This window comes from Sinocyclocheilus anshuiensis, unplaced genomic scaffold (assembly GCF_001515605.1).
Source record: "Sinocyclocheilus anshuiensis isolate Anshui unplaced genomic scaffold, SAMN03320099.WGS_v1.1 scaffold536, whole genome shotgun sequence".
In the NCBI taxonomy this organism is placed as follows: Eukaryota; Metazoa; Chordata; class Actinopteri; order Cypriniformes; family Cyprinidae; genus Sinocyclocheilus; species Sinocyclocheilus anshuiensis.
Window position 1 is genome coordinate 2,315,180 of NW_015557179.1, and position 18,923 is coordinate 2,334,102.

The 18,923-nt window shown below is 35.6% G+C and overlaps 1 protein-coding gene across 3 annotated transcripts; it reads right to left on the reverse strand.

The window, feature by feature from the left end:
* On the reverse strand, positions 1-6,480 carry LOC107678598 (core histone macro-H2A.2-like). Of its 3 annotated transcripts, XM_016473932.1 has the most exons (9): positions 6,389-6,480; positions 6,191-6,292; positions 3,471-3,505; positions 3,182-3,363; positions 2,952-3,058; positions 1,709-1,897; positions 1,522-1,629; positions 415-514; positions 1-237 (listed from the first exon to the last, which is right to left on the reverse strand). In XM_016473932.1, exons 4-9 carry the CDS (start codon positions 3,351-3,353, stop codon positions 143-145), a joined length of 771 nt encoding a protein of 256 aa, XP_016329418.1. In that variant the 5' UTR covers positions 3,354-3,363; positions 3,471-3,505; positions 6,191-6,292; positions 6,389-6,480; the 3' UTR covers positions 1-142. The 3 variants fall into 3 exon arrangements, with proteins under 3 accessions (XP_016329418.1, XP_016329417.1, XP_016329419.1); XM_016473931.1 differs by lacking the exons at positions 6,191-6,292; positions 6,389-6,480 and adding an exon at positions 5,770-5,949; XM_016473933.1 differs by lacking the exons at positions 6,191-6,292; positions 6,389-6,480 and adding an exon at positions 5,519-5,649.
* Positions 6,481-18,923: the final 12,443 nt, after the last annotated feature.

An 18,923-nucleotide genomic window follows, 5' to 3' on the forward strand; every position in this document is an offset into this window, starting at 1 on the left:
CTACTGGTATCACTAGGTTTCCATGACGGCTGTACTTTTTTCTATATTCAAATATTTAACTAGGTCATTTCCTGCCCCTTTGAACATTGCTAGAGCACACACACTAATTTGTGTCTGCTTGAGTCAAGAAATGTGTGTGACTTCAACCTGATGCAACCTCCAAAGGACCCTGGCTTTTTCTCAGCTCCTTGACGGTCTCTAGGAAATCTTTTCCTCCTGCTTTCTCCAGAGCGTTACCTGGGTCACAGCACAGAAAATACATTAGCTTTCGCCATATCCTTTAAAAAGAGGCTTAAACATCTTTTTAAATATTCAGGCGAATCGACACTTGCTACACAAATCTATCATTTTACCACCTAGCAAATGTAACTGACATTAATTTAATAGTAGCTAACAGCACTGTAATGCACTGACCGATTCCCTCTTTCAGATCAATCTCTGCGTTTGTGGGATTGATGATTCCCTCCACTTTGATTGTGCCGATTTTGCCGATTTCACTCTCTGTAAGAGACAGCTGATAAACAAACCACATTATTACATTGTCAAGTCTTAAATCACCAGTGTATTAGAAATGCTACCATAAAAATCAGTAATAATGATTTTACTGCCGATATAAAATGAATCAAAACTGTAAATATTGTGATGATTCTGAGGGGTGATGAATTTTAGTCTTGCGTGGCAAATTTGAATTTTATTTGCTTCCATTTAGGGGTCGCCAAGGCTGATATATCATTTCTTTTGATAGCGCTAAGAATCCTGTCCCTCGTCTTAATGATCGTCGCTGTTTAAAGATTCTGTATAATAATTGAAAGGCAAATGCTGAAACTTTTTCACGTACTGAGCATACTGTTGGTTAGTGTTTACTTCCTTTTTATTTTATTATAACTGCTTTATTTGTAAACACAAATTCCTATCTGAAGTATGAATGTTTACAGATTTTTAAAAATCAAATTCAAATTATTTTTCAATTTTATTTTTAGTAGATATTATATAAAATAAACATAAATTGTTGTAAAGTGGAGTAGATGGTAATTTTACACATTTTGAGCTTTTTATAATTTGTCGTATTTTGTATACTGAAGCCCTAGGGTGACGTCTTATGGTGTTAGAGATTTTTGAATTCAATTCAAATGAATTTTCATATTTATTTTTAATGATTTTTAACCAGTACTATGTAAAATAAATATTATATTATCATATATTTCAGCTTTAGATTGGCCAGCGACCACCCTGCTGTCTTAAGATATCTGCATCGGCCATCAAAAAATTCATATCGGTCGACCGCCAGTTCCATTTGTAACTGTGATTCAGTTCAGAGTGTCAGTCGCAATATATCAAAAACCATGATTCAACTATTCATTTGTGCAATCCAAGACCGTTTGTAAAAAAAGTAAAAAATGTATGTAGGTAAATTACTAAATGTACCTTGCATTCAAAGGTATACAGACTTGATAATGTGCTCTGTAAGTGTAAAAAAAAAAAAAATTCTCGGTAATGTGTTATAAGCACAGCTATTTCCACCTTTTGTCCAAGGAATAAGCTTTTCGCAGAGAGAATAGTAAAGCCCTCTCCTGGTCCGTCTTCAGTTGCTGTGTTGGCATCTGCTTCTTTGTCATTCTCTGTGCTTTTCTGCATAAAAGAAAAAAATATTTTAGAATTCTCAAAGATAAACCGTACCAGAGCAACCTATGTATGACGCTGCACGCACTTTGGGTTTGCGGCCTGGTTTTCCTTTGCTCTTTTTGCTGGGTTTCTTGATGGGTTTCCGGTTCACCCTTTTCTCGGGAACGGTCACCTGAGTCTCCACCTTCGCCTTGGCTCCTCTCTTCTTGGAGAGCAGCTCAGGATGGATGCGAGGCAGAACGCCACCATTTGATATGGTCACCCCTCTGAGCAACTATCCAATAACATAGAAAAACAAACTCATCAATGGCATTGCTACAAGGACTACAATTGTTAAAATGTGGATCCTAAAACATCTTGCAGAGCTACACTACCAATCAAAATACTGGAATAATTAATATTTTTTAGTGTTATGAAAAAAAGCCTCTTGTGCTTTCCAAAGCTGCATTTATTTAATAAAAAATACAGAAAAAAATGTAATATTATGGGAATATTATTGCAATTTAAAACAACTATTATTCTATTTGAATTTATTTTAGAATGTATTTTTTCCCTGTCTTCAGTGTCACATGATCCTTCATTCTAACATGCTGATTTGCTGCTCAAAAAATATTTCTTATCAAAATTGTTTTTCCTGCTTTGTACGGACTGCTTTATAAAACCATTCAAAAGTTTGGTGTAATATTGATTGATTGATTGATTTTTAAGAAGAAATTACTACTTGTATTCAGCAAGGATAAATTAAAAAAAGACCAAGTGGTCATAAATACCAAAAAATTATATTTCAAATAAATGTTTTTCTTTTGAACTTTGTTCAACAAAGAATCCTGAAAAAAAATATATCACAAAAATATTAAGCAGTAAAAACTTTAATAATATTAAGAATTTTTTTTGAGCAGCAAATCAGCATATTAGTATGATTTCTGAAGGATCGTGGAAGACTGGAGTAATGATGCTGAAAATACAGCTTTGACATCACAGGAATAAATTACATTTTACAGTTATTACAATAGAAAACAGTTATTTTAACAAATAATATTTCACAATATTACTGTTTTCCCATCAAATACATGCAGCTTTGGTGAGCATAAGAGACTGTTCAAAAACAGTAAAAAACCTTTATTACTCCAAACTTTTGACCAGTAGTGGATATAATAAGTTTGTGTAGCCTAACCAGTATAAAAGTGGGCTACTCAAGCGAAGGTGCCATAGTAGCCTACAGCAAAAAAAAAAAAGAAAAGTGTACTGCAAGTTGTTTTTGGACACAAAGAGTGTGCTAAACATTAACCCTAACCGACCTCAGTCTATTTTAACATGTAATTCATTACCTGGTTGAGTTCTTCATCATTGGCCACTGCCAGCTTGATGTGTCGTGGAGTGATTCTCCCCTTCTTGTTGTCTCTTGCTGCATTTCCAGCCAACTCCAAGATCTCCGCTACAAAAATATCAGCGCAACAGAGACTCTCAGAACCGTAATATAATTAAACGACTGCATAATGACTTTTTTTTTGGTAAAAGATTATTTCATTCCAGAACCATAGAGAATCTGGATTCCCACCTGCTAAGTACTCAATGACCGCTGCCATGTAGACGGGGGCGCCCATGCCAATGCGATACTTATGGGTTCCTGTGCGCAAGTAACGCATCATCCTCCCGACAGGAAATATGACTCCTGCCCGTGAAGAGCGAGACAGCTTGGTGATCTTTTTCTTTCCTCCTCTGGCTGACATCCTGCCTTTTCTGTCGAGAAAAATATAATATTTCTTTCATCATCATCTTTCGATCGAGATAACAATCGGCAACACATAATCAAAATATCAGTCGTGTGAGTGACAGAGCAGACCCACCTCCTCTTGACTCACAGTGCCACTGGATGGAGTACCTACAGACGAATCAAGATAAAATGATTCATTCATTAACATCTCTGAATGTGACTGAACTCAACCGTCTCCATCTGCTTCAACAGATGATGATCACAGACACGGTCTTATCCATGAAAATGACTAAATTAGTACAAGAACAAAGCTAATTCCTAGGCACATTCAAAAAGTTACAGCTTTCTGGCCACAATTTAAGCTTTAAGGGAGGGATTTTTCACTCCATTGACTTTCGATGACACGCATATGAACAAAACGTTCAAGTCTGGTTAACTCAGATCTGCAAATTTGCGTAATGAGATGATGTATAACCAAAAAAACTAAAATCTAAACTAGGGATGGGCGTATCGATTCGAAGTATCGATATATCGATACTGATGCAAGTATCGAAAGTATCGATACTCAAACAAAAAATATCGATACTAAGGTGTGCTTTATTTACCAGTGGTTTTGTTTATTTAACAAAAATAATAATAATAATAATGCGTACAATATGCATTGAATTGGATGAATAACCTTTGTTCGAAAACAAAATAAGGGGTATCGCCCATCCCTAATCTAAACGCCACATATTGATTGGCGCCATCTTGTGAATAAAAATGGATATAGCACACACATGTCTGTTAAAGATCTGGAAAGCATCTGCTGTGTACAAACATATGATAGAAGTCTATCAGACGTCAGTTTTACATACATTCTAAATCATAAACATCTTAAAGACATTTTCTAAACATCTGTTTGACATCTGACAGGAAACGTCCTATAGATGTATTGCAAATCCTGAAAGCACATGTACATCACGGAGACGTCTATTTGACGTCTGCATTTACATCTGCAAGACATATTTTTTTTGTGTTTGCTCATCTGCAATACGTCTATAGGACGTTTCCTATCAGATGTCAAATAGACATTTAGAACATGTCTTTAAGATGTTTATGATTTTAGAATGTATGTAAAACTATCAGATGTTTGTACACAGCAGATGCTTTGCAGACGAAGCGATCTTTAACAGACATCTTGCAGACGTACCTGTGCTATCTGGGAAACATTTAGCGTATGCTTGCAGCCAATCACACAGCCTTTCAAAGCAGACTCTGTGCTATGTACTATGCTGATAATGAAAAGTATACCTTGTGCCTTGCTATATTATTATTATTATATATTATATTATATAATCTTTAATGGTTAAAAGCACACAAGTCCCCAGGTAAAAACAGCAAGAGAGACTTACATAAACTGGAGAAAGACAGCTAACTAGTCCATATAAACTGTAACTTGGATTCCTGATTAATACGTTATTTACAAATTAATACCGTTGTTGTGTTCGTCTTACTGTCCAATCAGTATGGCATATTTATTTGGTAAATAGCCATGTAATTAGCAGGATAATGTACATTTTTTTTTTTTTGGATGAAATGTAACCTGGACATGTTCTTTACAGGTTTCATTAGGTTTACCCATATAAAAATAGTTTATAAGCACTGCATGCCATAAGGTATTTATTTATGTTCACCAAGAAGGCATGGAAATCACTCCCTTTAGCCTAACACAAATATGACCCAAGGCCTGCGAACGGTATTCCGACTGTGAAGCAGCGCATCGCCCCTCTCTCTCTCGGTCTCTCGGTTTCTCAATTCAATTCAATTCAATTCACCCCGCACTGCAATCACAAATTAAAGGCGCAGCGCTTGCTTTAAAGAAACAGACATGCATAAACACAGAGCGCGATTACTCCCCGCTATAAAAAAAACTTTCGCCTCAAATATGTGACAAAAGACCCGCCTCCTGCCAGCCACAGCACGTTAACACCATTACATTCAGTCGGGAAGCGGTACGTGATCGCTAGGCCGTCGCCGAATCCGCGAATCAAAGCGTACGATCAAAAGGCCTCGCCTTAACTTCGCCGCTTCTCCGTCAAATACACACAAAACACGGACATGCTTGTTTTGCAAACACATTAGGTCGTGCACAGATACATATTCTTGGGTTTTAACCCCGCTCCTCCCACATCAACTCACCCCCATTTTGTTTTTAAATCGTTGTATTTACATTCAGTAAAAGACCCGATCTACAACGCAAGCGAGTGATGCATTTCGACGCGACGCGACGCGACACAACTGGACCGTTGTTGTAATAATCAACGCATCTGCAAGCGAGCTTGGGTTTTTTTTTTTTTTTTTATATTCGTCGCGCGCAGTGTGCTCGAGCCGTATTCGCACGCATCACACCGCGCGCTTTTATCAACTCAGTATCTCGTGCCAATATTTACCTGTTCGTTCTCTAAAAATGCTGCATGTACCAAATATATCTGTCCTCTGACAGGCGCAAATAAGGAGGAGTTCCTGGTCTTATTCCTAATTCCCTGTCCTTGTGTGCTGAGCCTCTGCTGTTCCTTAAAAAAAAAAATACTGAGAGAGACCGCGAAAAACTACAGCAGCCAGTACCACCTTACTGTCGATGGAGGCAGGCTTTAGGCTACTGCTGGTTCTCATTGAAAAACCATTACATTCAAGATATGAAATACATTAGAGTGCATCCAACGCAATTCATGCTAAATGCATCTATAAGCCAATATGGGATATTATGTGGATATAATGCATTATCAAGCCATCATTTCTCATCTATAGGCGAGCAGCATGCAAAATCAATCGTCACAGACAGCTGCAGGTGACTGGGAGATTGATACTTACTGTAAAAATCTCTCTTCACCTGGTCTCTACGCGAGGGCGCGTTGATCTTCATTCATTTTCACCCGAATAGACGCTCTCCTCCTGGCGCCTAATGAACTCGATCTGATGTGCACATTGAAAAATTAACCTCACGCAGTGCACACGAACGGTGCACTTCAAAATCAGACTTCTTCATTGTGAGTTAGGATTGCTACATACCTGGTCGGATTTATATGCAAATCTCTGGTAAATGTAAGATCTGAAGTGCGTTGAAAGGCTCGAATAATTGGTGTCTGTAAAATGTGTGCTAGACCAAACTGGCTCCACAGAGGGCAGTCATAGATCAGAATTCAGATAGTTGTGGTCCAGTAGGGGACGGTATTGTATTATGTTGGGTAATGTTTCCCCAGCGCCCATCAGACAAGGACAAGCCGTTCCTCTGGGACTTTTGATACATGGCATAAAATGTTTTAATTACTCGTTGAATTAAATTGAGCAAACTCAAGTTACACATAGCAGGACTGAGAGAAACATCTTTAACCAGACATGATTTAAAAAAAAAAAATTTTTTCACAAAAGATCCCTGAAGGGTTTTTTAGTCTTTTTTATTATTATTATTATTTTTTTTATTAATGCTCAATAACATAAGAACATTGTCAAGGAATTACATACAAATACATATAATAAAACAAAGAGAGAGAAAGTTTTTTCACAAAAGATCCCTGAAGGGGTTTTTAGTCTTTTTTATTATTATTATTTTTTTTTTATTAATGCTCAATAACATAAGAACATTGTCAAGGAATTACATACAAATACATATAATAAAACAAAGAGAGAGAAAACAAAAATATTATACAAAAAACAAAAGATGACAAGACAAGGAGACACAAGAATGCATACATTACCACTATTGAAACAATAACATATAAACATTAATATACAGGGAAAGCTTTTAAATGCATGTATTTTCTTTAAAAATTTCTTCATAATATTGTATAAATCTTTGGGATTCTTTGTTATTTATATAACTAAGAGATTTAAGAAGTGATATGAATTCAGTTTTAAAATGGGGATAGGATGGAATATTATTTGCAAACTTTTGTTTATGAATAAAGAATTTGCCATATAAAATAAAGAAGTTAACAATATTCTCTAGGGGTCTATTTGTATCATCAATATAATAAAAAATAATGTCTTTTAGACTGAAAGAATGAGTAACATTGGCTGAATCGAATATATAGGAGCCAAGGTCAGATGAAAATTGCTTGGATATTGGGCAATCATAAAACAAATGTGCAAATGTCTCTTCTGATTGCTTACAAAAACCACATGAACTGTCAATGTCCAGATATTTAGAAATATTAGAGTTTACAGGATATATTTTATGTAAAATTTTGAAATGTATTTCTTTAGCTTTATTGGAAATACAGTATTTTCCAGGTAAAAGCCAGGCCCTTCTCCAATCTATATCTTCTACCAAAGATCTCCAATAGAACTTTCCTCTTGGAGAAATTTTTTTCTTGAATTGAAAGATTTGGCGTACATGTCTATTTGTACATTTCTTGTCTAAAAAATCAATTCCATCCAAGAACAAAGTAGATTGTATTGTGACTGTTCTTCTTTGATTATATAGGGAGTGGCTTTTAACAAGATGAATTAACCCAGGTGAGATTGCTTTAACCACTGTATTAAACTCTTTTGGAGGAATCGGGAAATTGTGGGAAGTCATAAATTGCTCATAAGTAAAAAGGTTACCAGAGTCATCAGATAAGGAGAGGATAACGTTAGGTTTTTAATCTTCTAGATGCCATGAATGCTCAAATATGACCTAATGTGAGAAACCCCATCCTAAAATTTAAAAGCCAGCTATATTTATATGTTTAAAGAACAAAATTATTGTGTAAAAATAAGCAAGCAAGTTAGTAAGTAAATAAATAAATAATTACAATTTGGGGAAATATTTGGCTTCTAACATTATAAAGTTTTATTTATTATACGGTTATATGTATTATTTTAATTTAACTTTTACTGTTTTACAATCAGTGTTTATTGTTAATGTATTTAAATAATAATATGTATATAATAATAATTCCTGAAGTCAACTGTGTGAAATGTTTGCACGGTAAGTGACAGTAAAATAAAATAAAAAAAATCTAGTTGTGATTTATAAAGTCCAGCCAAGACCATTGTAGAACCCAGTTAAGTGGATTAAAAAAAAAACATTTCTTTGAATATAATTCAAAAAATATCTGAATAAATATATTACAGAGTCTGTAATATCCATTGTGTGACAGATTCCTTATGCTACCACAGAGGGACTTGGAAAATAATTTCCCCAGCCCTGCAAGCTCTTCTGGGGCAACTTTCAGGGATAAAGTGAGTCTTGCCTTCAGAACGGGCCCAGGAGGATGCTGGGAAGAGCGTCTTGCGTGCTCTTAGTCAGCAGAGCCAGACTGAATTATCTAAACAGCTGGTTCCAGCTATCTAAACAAAGAACTGGTGCTGATTGCATGCTCTTAGTCAGCAGAGCCAGACTGAATCATCTAAACACCTGGTTCCAGCAATCTAAATGAAGAACTGGTGATGACTGGACCTGGTCTACAGGGGCCCTCGGCTCCAGTATATCTATAATATCGAGCTCAAATAGATGTATGACATATGCTTACCAATAAAACTACAATAAAAGTCTGTCTCAAGTTTGGTGATGTTTAGAGATGGTGATGCCCGCTTTAAGTAAAAGTGTGAGCTGAATGTAAATACAGACATAAGTTCCAACCTGTGTTACATGCAAAATGAAGCTGTTTTCATATGATTTCCATCTGTGTTTTCTTATTGCCATTTGGTATCTTGACGTTGAATTAATTTTCCCTACTTGCTTATTTTAGCACTCTTACAAGTATTACGTCACTTATATATATATATATATATATATATACGCCTTGTTACTCTCTATAGGAGTGTGTTGAGCAAGTTATTTATTGTGGGAACCTGTCAATATATGTATCCTTATTGTAATGCCCATTATGCATTTGCTCTTTAGGAATTATATAATAAATTAACATTTAATTAACATAAGGGATGTTTATGATGACGTAATTAATTTTTGAAGGATCATGTGTTTGTAAATGAGAAGCGATTGTGAGATTGTTTGAAGATTTGATGTTAGCTTGTCTTGTTGAGATGTTGAAGTTTTGTCTCTTGTATCTTGCAAGCCTCTATTAGTTTTCGATTTACTGTATGGTGAAAATTTTACGATAATAGGGAATTTAGAGTCATTGAAATGTCTTTGGAGAAACTGACATGTAATTAGAGGAAACGCAGATGTATTTAGTAAGATATGGACCCTTTTTATACAATTTGTTAACAATAGTATTTAACAATAACATACACTGTACTGATAAATGTAACTGTATCTGTCATTTTAACTTTTTAGTCTTAGTTTTACTTTGGATACAATAGAATTGAAAAGAAAAATAGAATAGAATAGAAAATAGAATAGAATTGAAAAAATATATGTATAGAGAGAGAGATTAGACCATGCCCATGAATATTCAGATTTTAATCAGAAAGTCATATTCTGATTATATAAGAATTATGTAAATGATTCTTATATTTACTAATTACTGTAACCAGTTTAAGTCAAAATTACTGTTTCTAAAAAAGACAGTTGGCACATTCTTTTATTAATTGAATTTTGGGTCACCTACATACTAACCTAAAACATCCTAGGGATATTTTCTTCAGAAAATGTAAAAACTGACTAAAGTTGATGTAAGGTCACATGGTCTTTTTATAATGTCATCAAGACTTTTGATATCAAGTTGTTTGCAAGGATTCCTTAACATGATCAAGCTGTCCTGACAGTAGCATGATTAAAAAACCCATCAGCAAAATAACCCCCATCACGCAGCTCCGGCATGGCTACCTTTGCCAGGTATTTTTAGGCCTCAGACAAGCAGGCGATGGTGTGTCTCCCTCTCCCAGAACAGATTCCACAAAAAGAGCCACCCTTGGGGATGCTGTGAATAGCCCCTCTTCTGTTTAACCCGTCCCTCTAAGGTCCAGTGTCATTGCAAAGTGCCATAAGAGAGTCCCAAGGCAGAAAGAGCTGTACAGAGAGAGAAAGATAGCGAGGGTAACAGAGGAAGAGTTTCAGATTACACTCAAAGGGGGCTGTCGTGTCAAAATAGGCTTTCGGAGTGGCGACAAACCATGGGCCACCGACCTTACTCCTTTGCCAAGCCGAACATTCCTGCTGGATATTTTTAGAGGTGGCATTTAAAGTTGGCAGAGTATCAACTCCCAGGCAATCTGCAGTATTTCCTGTTCCTGTAAAAGAGGGAGGTCTGTGACACAAACGCCCACCCAGACAGGGCTGTCTAAAAATAGAGGTCAACCACGTTTTACTTCAATTTCATATTTTCTTGATGTGTAAATTACAGATTTGTTTACAAACCAGCACACATTGTATTGTGCTGAAACAGAGCATTGTTGACATTGCTGTTCAATATTGAAAGAGAAGAATTGTGGTCCTGGTCCAACCTAAACTAGGGTGAAATACACACACTCGTGTAGATCTGTGAAAAGGCTGGGCGGCTGCTTTGATCACTGTTTATGAGGAAAGAGCCAGAATGACCAACACATCATCTGTCCAACTTTGCTAGTTAAGCCAAACATTCCCTAAAGTAGTTTAATTTGAAACAGGTTAGCCCAGGTAGCAAGTATCCCATTTTAAAAGTTGAAATATCAGTAAATATTCATTAGTCAGTTGAGAGATTTTATTTGTTGATGAAGCTATATTTGTGTCACATCACCTCTGAACATTACATGAACTTGTTGGTGTTTATAAATGGGCATAGAATAGTGGGTAACACTTTAGTTTAGGCACCAATTCTCACTGTTAACTAACTGCTCATTAGCATGCATACTACTAGTTTATTAATACTTATAAAGCGCATAGTAATGCCTTATTTTGCATGACCATATTTTAGATCCCTTAATCCTACACCATACCTAAATTTAACAGCCTTATTAACTATTAATAAGAAGCTAATTAGGAGTTTATTGATGCAAATGTCGTAGTTAGGAGTTAGTTAATATAGTCAGAATTGGTCCCCAGACTAAAGTGTGAGCAAATATTGAGATCTTGTGTTTCTCCCTGCCAATCAATCATGTGTAATTACTTCACAATAAGGCTTGGTTATAGAACAATATGCTTTTGTATGATTTGTAATGTATTTGACTCTTTTTTTATATAATTTTATTGTTTTGGCCTATAGAGATTACAGGAAAAGGAAACGTTGCAAGCAGTAGCAAATCACTAAGCCATGTCTCTGATATTCCACTGGCTCTTTTTGCTCTTCTCAGAATCAGAAAGAACTTTATTGCCAAGTAGGTTTGCACATTCAAGGAATTTGTTCCGGTGACAGAAGCTGCCAGTACACAGAGACAACAACAACAACAACAACAACAACAACAACAACAACAACAACAACAACAACAACAACAACACAGAGATAAAAAATAAAGATATGTGAATAAAATAAACACACACACACACACACACACACACACACACACACAGAGTATAAACAAATATAGACTAAACTTGTATGCACATTTGTGGTATATACTGTAGATTGAATATAATAGAATTTACAAGGAATGGAATAATTATAAGCAATGGAATAATTCTTAGTTTGTATATACTACCGTTCAAAAGTTTGGGGTCAGTAAGGTTCTTGAAAGAAGTCTCTTTTTCAGCATTTTTTGATCAGAAATGCGGTATGTAATTAAAATAGCTGTTTTCTATATGAATATATTTTAAACAGCTGAATTTTCAGCATCATTACTCCAGTCTTCAGTGTCACATGTTCCTTCAGAAATCATTCTAATATGCTGATGTGCTGCTCTAGAAGCATTTATTATCATTATTATCAGTGTTGATAATTGACTATTTTTGTGTTTTGTGGAAATATACATTTTTGTTAGGATCCTTTGATGAATAGAAAGTTCAAAAGAACAGCATTTATTATTTATTATAAACCTTCCCCAAACTTTCGAGCCGTAGTATACGTCAGGATTCCATTTAGTCCAATTATTTCCCCTTGTAGAGAACTGGATTAGATCCATCTCCATTTCATATCTGAGAGCAAGTTGTCACTTATCTGACGCTTAATGATTGCTCTGCACTCTGGCCACAGGCACACATAGATCACTGGAAGTGTGTGAAATGAACAAGACAGCTTCCCTGTTAACAAGGGCAGTGGCTGTGAAACCAGCCTTAGTGTCATAGATGCTTGAATAAGTGCCTGTTTTTTTTTTGTTGGAGCTGGGATAGACAGGATGGTGATGATAGCGTGTTTCCTAAAGATAGTGTTTTCCGTGACATGGGCTAATTGGCGACAAAAGGCCAAACGTAACTGGCATTATCGGATCTGAGTTTATGGTCCTCGGACAAAACTGAGAGTTTTATGGTCCTTTCCGTTATGTTATGAGTAAAATTTATGCATTCATTCTTTTATTGTTTCCAAAGCGTGAAATCTACATTCAAGATTGTACTGATGTCTTTTCCATGACCTCACACTTATGAATATGGTTGAACAGTTTACACCTGTGACTTAGTCAACGTGTGAGTAGGTTTGCCAACTGCAGCAAAGGAAAATGTACATTTTTCAACAGGATTTCAACAGGAAATCATGCATTCTGGAATTTCTTGTGAGGACAAAAAATTTCCCCATGCAGATTTCAGAGTGGGTTCAGGTTGGTCATGTGGATCCACTGTGTTAACCAACAAAAAGCTGCTTGGTTTGAAAGTGACTTCAGTGTGAGCAGTGCTTCATACATCGCTACACTATTGAATGTCACTGAAATTTTGCAAATCTGATCGTAGCTTAACACAGTATTTTAGAATAATGACGTAACATCTCATAATAATGAGAGCATTCTCACAATAATAACTTAAGAAATACTAAGTCATAATTATGAGAATGTTACTCATTATTATAGAATCATGACATAACTTACCAAGTTCAACCGAAAACAAGACCCGACTGACTTTTTTAATAGTATGGAGAAAATAAGTGATTTTTCTGAATAACTTCTTTTGTGATTTACAGATTTGTAATGACATGAGGGTGAGTAAATGATGACAGAATTTACATTTTGGGAAGAACGATCCCTTTAATGTCTGAGTGGTTTGACACACAGAGGTGCAGACCCTTCTCCAGCACTCACTCGATACCTGGAGGAGTGTGTCATGCAGCATATGTCAGACCTGGAGAAGGCTTTGGATCTGGCTATAGCGTCCTCCTAGCTTTGCATCCATCTGGAAAACGAGTCTGGCCCATAAATCAGAGGATCCAGCGAGATATGCTATCACGGCCTGGCAACAGAAATGGGGGTCTATCGTGAAAAAAAAAAAGAAAAGTTACGACAGCAACATATAGAATTGCCCTCACAAATACAGATGCTTCTGGAAGAGCAGCAGCTCCTTTTCCCATGCAACAGCATTTACCATCTGCTTCACCTTTTCTGTGTACCCCTGCACACCAAACACTTACCCAAGATAAACACTGCTATGTTGTGTGAAATGAGAGAGAAGTGAAGTAGAACATTAGAATCTAAAACACTGATGCAGCACAGGTTTGATTGTGTGAAATGAGTCTACAATATTAGTAAAGATAGTTTTTGAAATGACTTGTATGCTCACCAAGGATGCATTTATTTGATCAGAAATATAGTACAATCAGAACTATTGTGACATATTATTACATTTTAAAATCTCTGTTTTCTATTTTAATATATTGTAAAATTTAATTTAATCCTGTGATGATAAAGTTGAATTTTCAGCATCATTACTCCAGTCTTCAGTGTCACATGATCCTGCAGAAATCATACTAATATGCTGATTTGCTGCTCAATTATTATCAAAGTGGAAAAGAGTCGTGCTTTTATTATTTTTGCAGAAACCATGATACTTTTTTTCAGGATTCTAGAAGGTTTAAAAGAACAGCATTAATTTGAAATAGAAATCGTTTGTAATTATGTCATTACTGTCACTTTTGATAAATAAAATGCATGCTTGCTGAAAAAAAGGAATAATTTCTAAAATAAAAAAAAAACATCCTTTACAACAGAGATTCTCAACCAAAATTTAAAAAATGTATTCAGGTCTGTTCTGATAGTGTACTGCAGAACTATTTTTTTTTTTTTTTTGCAAATACTAATTCACGTAACCATATAAACAAGCAGATTAACATCTACATCAGCTGTGGGAAGTGAGGAGAAAATCTTTCCCATAGGTTTTGTTGTTGATGTCAGCACTAGATAACTAATCAAAGGTATTTTGACACAAATTTATCTGTCACTCGATAGAAGCCAAATTAAGCAGATGTAACATGGGCAGGTTGTACATCATGCCTTCATCCTATTCTTAGGCCTATGCAGTTCATGCAAATATTAATATGTTTTGATGTTGTTTTTTTGTTTAATTTTGTACGATAAACAGTTTTGGTACTGTCTTGAATGACCACTTGATGACTAGAGTAAATTTAGGCACTAAAGCAAACCAGCGGAGACTCACTGTCGCAAAACTAACAGCACTGAAAGTACTTTTATGATACAGTTATTGTATAAGATAATAATACCGTGGTATTTTGCTATACATCATATATTACAAAATTCACATACTATAGTATTTACATGGTACATTAGTGTAGTACATGTCCATTCTTTGCCATCTGCAGTTATTATTTGTTTTGAAATAAATACTTTTAATACAGTACGCAAAAAGGTAGTGAAAGTCTTGTACACTAACTATGTCTTGACAACTCTGAAATGTCCTGTTTAGGCCCCTTGTTTATTGGCTTGTCACTTTGAAGGACAGTTACCGCAACAACATCACATAACAGTGTTGAATTTCAAAGACAGGGCGTCATGCAGGCTGCTCATGTGTGCATCTCTTTGAAGCCCGTGACTAGTATCGAATACAAACAATACTGGATAAATATAGAGGCAGTACCATTAGGTATTACGCGGAAAAGCAGAGCGGAACCTCAACATGTTCCTTCAGAAATCATTCTAATATGCTGATGTGCTGCTCTAGAAGCATTTATTATCATTATTATCAGTGTTGATAATTGACTATTTTTGTGGAAATTTTGTATATACATTTTTGTTAGGATCCTTTGATGAATAGAAAGTTCAAAAGAACAGCATTTATTATATGTCACAAACCTTCCCCAAACGTTTGAGCCGTAGTATACGTCAGGATTCCATTTAGTCCAATTATTTCCCCTTGTAGAGAACTGGATTAGATCCATCTCCATTTCATATCTGAGAGCAAGTTGTCACTTATCTGACGCTTAATGATTGCTCTGCACTCTGGCCACAGGCACACATAGATCACTGGAGGTGTGGGATCCTTTCATGAATAGAAAGTTCAAAAGAACAGCATTTATTATATGTCACAAACCTTCCCCAAACTTTTGAGCCGTAGTATACGTCAGGATTCCATTTAGTCCAATTATTTCCCCTTGTAGAGAACTGGATTAGATCCATCTCCATTTCATATCTGAGAGCAAGTTGTCACTTATCTGACGCTTAATGATTGCTCTGCACTCTGGCCACAGGCACACATAGATCACTGGAAGTGTGTGAAATGAACAAGACAGCTTCCCTGTTAACAAGGGCAGTGGCTGTGAAACCAGCCTTAGTGTCATAGATGCTTGAATAAGTGCCTGTTTTTTTTTTGTTGGAGCTGGGATAGACAGGATGGTGATGATAGCGTGTTTCCTAAAGATAGTGTTTTCCGTGACATGGGCTAATTGGCGACAAAAGGCCAAACGTAACTGGCATTATCGGATCTGAGTTTATGGTCCTCGGACAAAACTGAGAGTTTTATGGTCCTTTCCGTTATGTTATGAGTAAAATTTATGCATTCATTCTTTTATTGTTTCCAAAGCGTGAAATCTACATTCAAGATTGTACTGATGTCTTTTCCATGACCTCACACTTATGAATATGGTTGAACAGTTTACACCTGTGACTTAGTCAACGTGTGAGTAGGTTTGCCAACTGCAGCAAAGGAAAATGTACATTTTTCAACAGGATTTCAACAGGAAATCATGCATTCTGGAATTTCTTGTGAGGACAAAAAATTTCCCCATGCAGATTTCAGAGTGGGTTCAGGTTGGTCATGTGGATCCACTGTGTTAACCAACAAAAAGCTGCTTGGTTTGAAAGTGACTTCAGTGTGAGCAGTGCTTCATACATCGCTACACTATTGAATGTCACTGAAATTTTGCAAATCTGATCGTAGCTTAACACAGTATTTTAGAATAATGACGTAACATCTCATAATAATGAGAGCATTCTCACAATAATAACTTAAGAAATACTAAGTCATAATTATGAGAATGTTACTCATTATTATAGAATCATGACATAACTTACCAAGTTCAACCGAAAACAAGACCCGACTGACTTTTTTAATAGTATGGAGAAAATAAGTGATTTTTCTGAATAACTTCTTTTGTGATTTACAGATTTGTAATGACATGAGGGTGAGTAAATGATGACAGAATTTACATTTTGGGAAGAACGATCCCTTTAATGTCTTAGTGGTTTGACACACAGAGGTGCAGACCCTTCTCCAGCACTCACTCGATACCTGGAGGAGTGTGTCATGCAGCATATGTCAGACCTGGAGAAGGCTTTGGATCTGGCTATAGCGTCCTCCTAGCTTTGCATCCATCTGGAAAACGAGTCTGGCCCATAAATCAGAGGATCCAGCGAGATATGCTATCACGGCCTGGCAACAGAAATGGGGGTCTATCGTGAAAAAAAAAAAGAAAAGTTACGACAGCAACATATAGAATTGCCCTCACAAATACAGATGCTTCTGGAAGAGCAGCAGCTCCTTTTCCCATGCAACAGCATTTACCATCTGCTTCACCTTTTCTGTGTACCCCTGCACACCAAACACTTACCCAAGATAAACACTGCTATGTTGTGTGAAATGAGAGAGAAGTGAAGTAGAACATTAGAATCTAAAACACTGATGCAGCACAGGTTTGATTGTGTGAAATGAGTCTACAATATTAGTAAAGATAGATTTTGAAATGACTTGTATGCTCACCAAGGATGCATTTATTTGATCAGAAATATAGTACAATCAGAACTATTGTGACATATTATTACATTTTAAAATCTCTGTTTTCTATTTTAATATATTGTAAAATTTAATTTAATCCTGTGATGATAAAGTTGAATTTTCAGCATCATTACTCCAGTCTTCAGTGTCACATGATCCTGCAGAAATCATACTAATATGCTGATTTGCTGCTCAATTATTATCAAAGTGGAAAAGAGTCGTGCTTTTATTATTTTTGCAGAAACCATGATACTTTTTTTCAGGATTCTAGAAGGTTTAAAAGAACAGCATTAATTTGAAATAGAAATCGTTTGTAATTATGTCATTACTGTCACTTTTGATAAATAAAATGCATGCTTGCTGAAAAAAAGGAATAATTTCTAAAATAAAAAAAAAACATCCTTTACAACAGAGATTCTCAACCAAAATTTAAAAAATGTATTCAGGTCTGTTCTGATAGATGATACTTTTTTTCAGGATTCTAGAAGGTTTAAAAGAACAGCATTAAATAGAAATAGAAATCGTTTGTAATTATGTCATTACTGTCACTTTTGATAAATAAAATGCATGCTTGCTGAAAAAAAAGGAATAATTTCTAAAATAAAAAAAAAACATCCTTTACAACAGAGATTCTCAACCAAAATTTAAAAAATTTATTCAGGTCTGTTCTGATAGTGTACTGCAGAACTATTTTTTATTTTTTTTTGCAAATACTAATTCACGTAACCATATAAACAAGCAGATTAACATCTACATCAGCTGTGGGAAGTGAGGAGAAAATCTTTCCCATAGGTTTTGTTGTTGATGTCAGCACTAGATAACTAATCAAAGGTATTTTGACACAAATTTATCTGTCACTCGATAGAAGCCAAATTAAGCAGATGTAACATGGGCAGGTTGTACATCATGCCTTCATCCTATTCTTAGGCCTATGCAGTTCATGCAAATATTAATATGTTTTGATGTTGTTTTTTTGTTTAATTTTGTACGATAAACAGTTTTGGTACTGTCTTGAATGACCACTTGATGACTAGAGTAAATTTAGGCACTAAAGCAAACCAGCGGAGACTCACTGTCGCAAAACTAACAGCACTGAAAGTACTTTTATGATACAGTTATTGTATAAGATAATAATACCGTGGTATTTTGCTATACATCATATATTACAAAATTCACATACTATAGTATTTACATGGTACATTAGTGTAGTACATGTCCATTCTTTGCCATCTGCAGTTATTATTTGTTTTGAAATAAATACTTTTAATACAGTACGCAAAAAGGTAGTGAAAGTCTTGTACACTAACTATGTCTTGACAACTCTGAAATGTCCTGTTTAGGCCCCTTGTTTATTGGCTTGTCACTTTGAAGGACAGTTACCGCAACAACATCACATAACAGTGTTGAATTTCAAAGACAGGGCGTCATGCAGGCTGCTCATGTGTGCATCTCTTTGAAGCCCGTGACTAGTATCGAATACAAACAATACTGGATAAATATAGAGGCAGTACCATTAGGTATTACGCGGAAAAGCAGAGCGGAACCTCACCACCTTTCACATATAAAACCCTAAAACACACCACCAGAGAACAGTCTTAT

What these genes read in the sequence shown, in the direction of transcription:
- LOC107678598 (XM_016473932.1), bottom strand. Translation starts at nt 3,353, where the DNA reads ATGTCAGCCAGAGGAGGAAAGAAAAAGATCACCAAGCTGTCTCGCTCT. An exon ending in AACCAGGCCGCAAACCCAAA is followed by an intron (nt 1,630 to 1,708) that starts GTGCGTGCAGCG and finishes TCTTTTATGCAG; the next exon opens with AAAAGCACAGAGAATGACAA. An exon ending in TGATCTGAAAGAGGGAATCG is followed by an intron (nt 238 to 414) that starts GTCAGTGCATTA and finishes GCTGTGACCCAG; the next exon opens with GTAACGCTCTGGAGAAAGCA.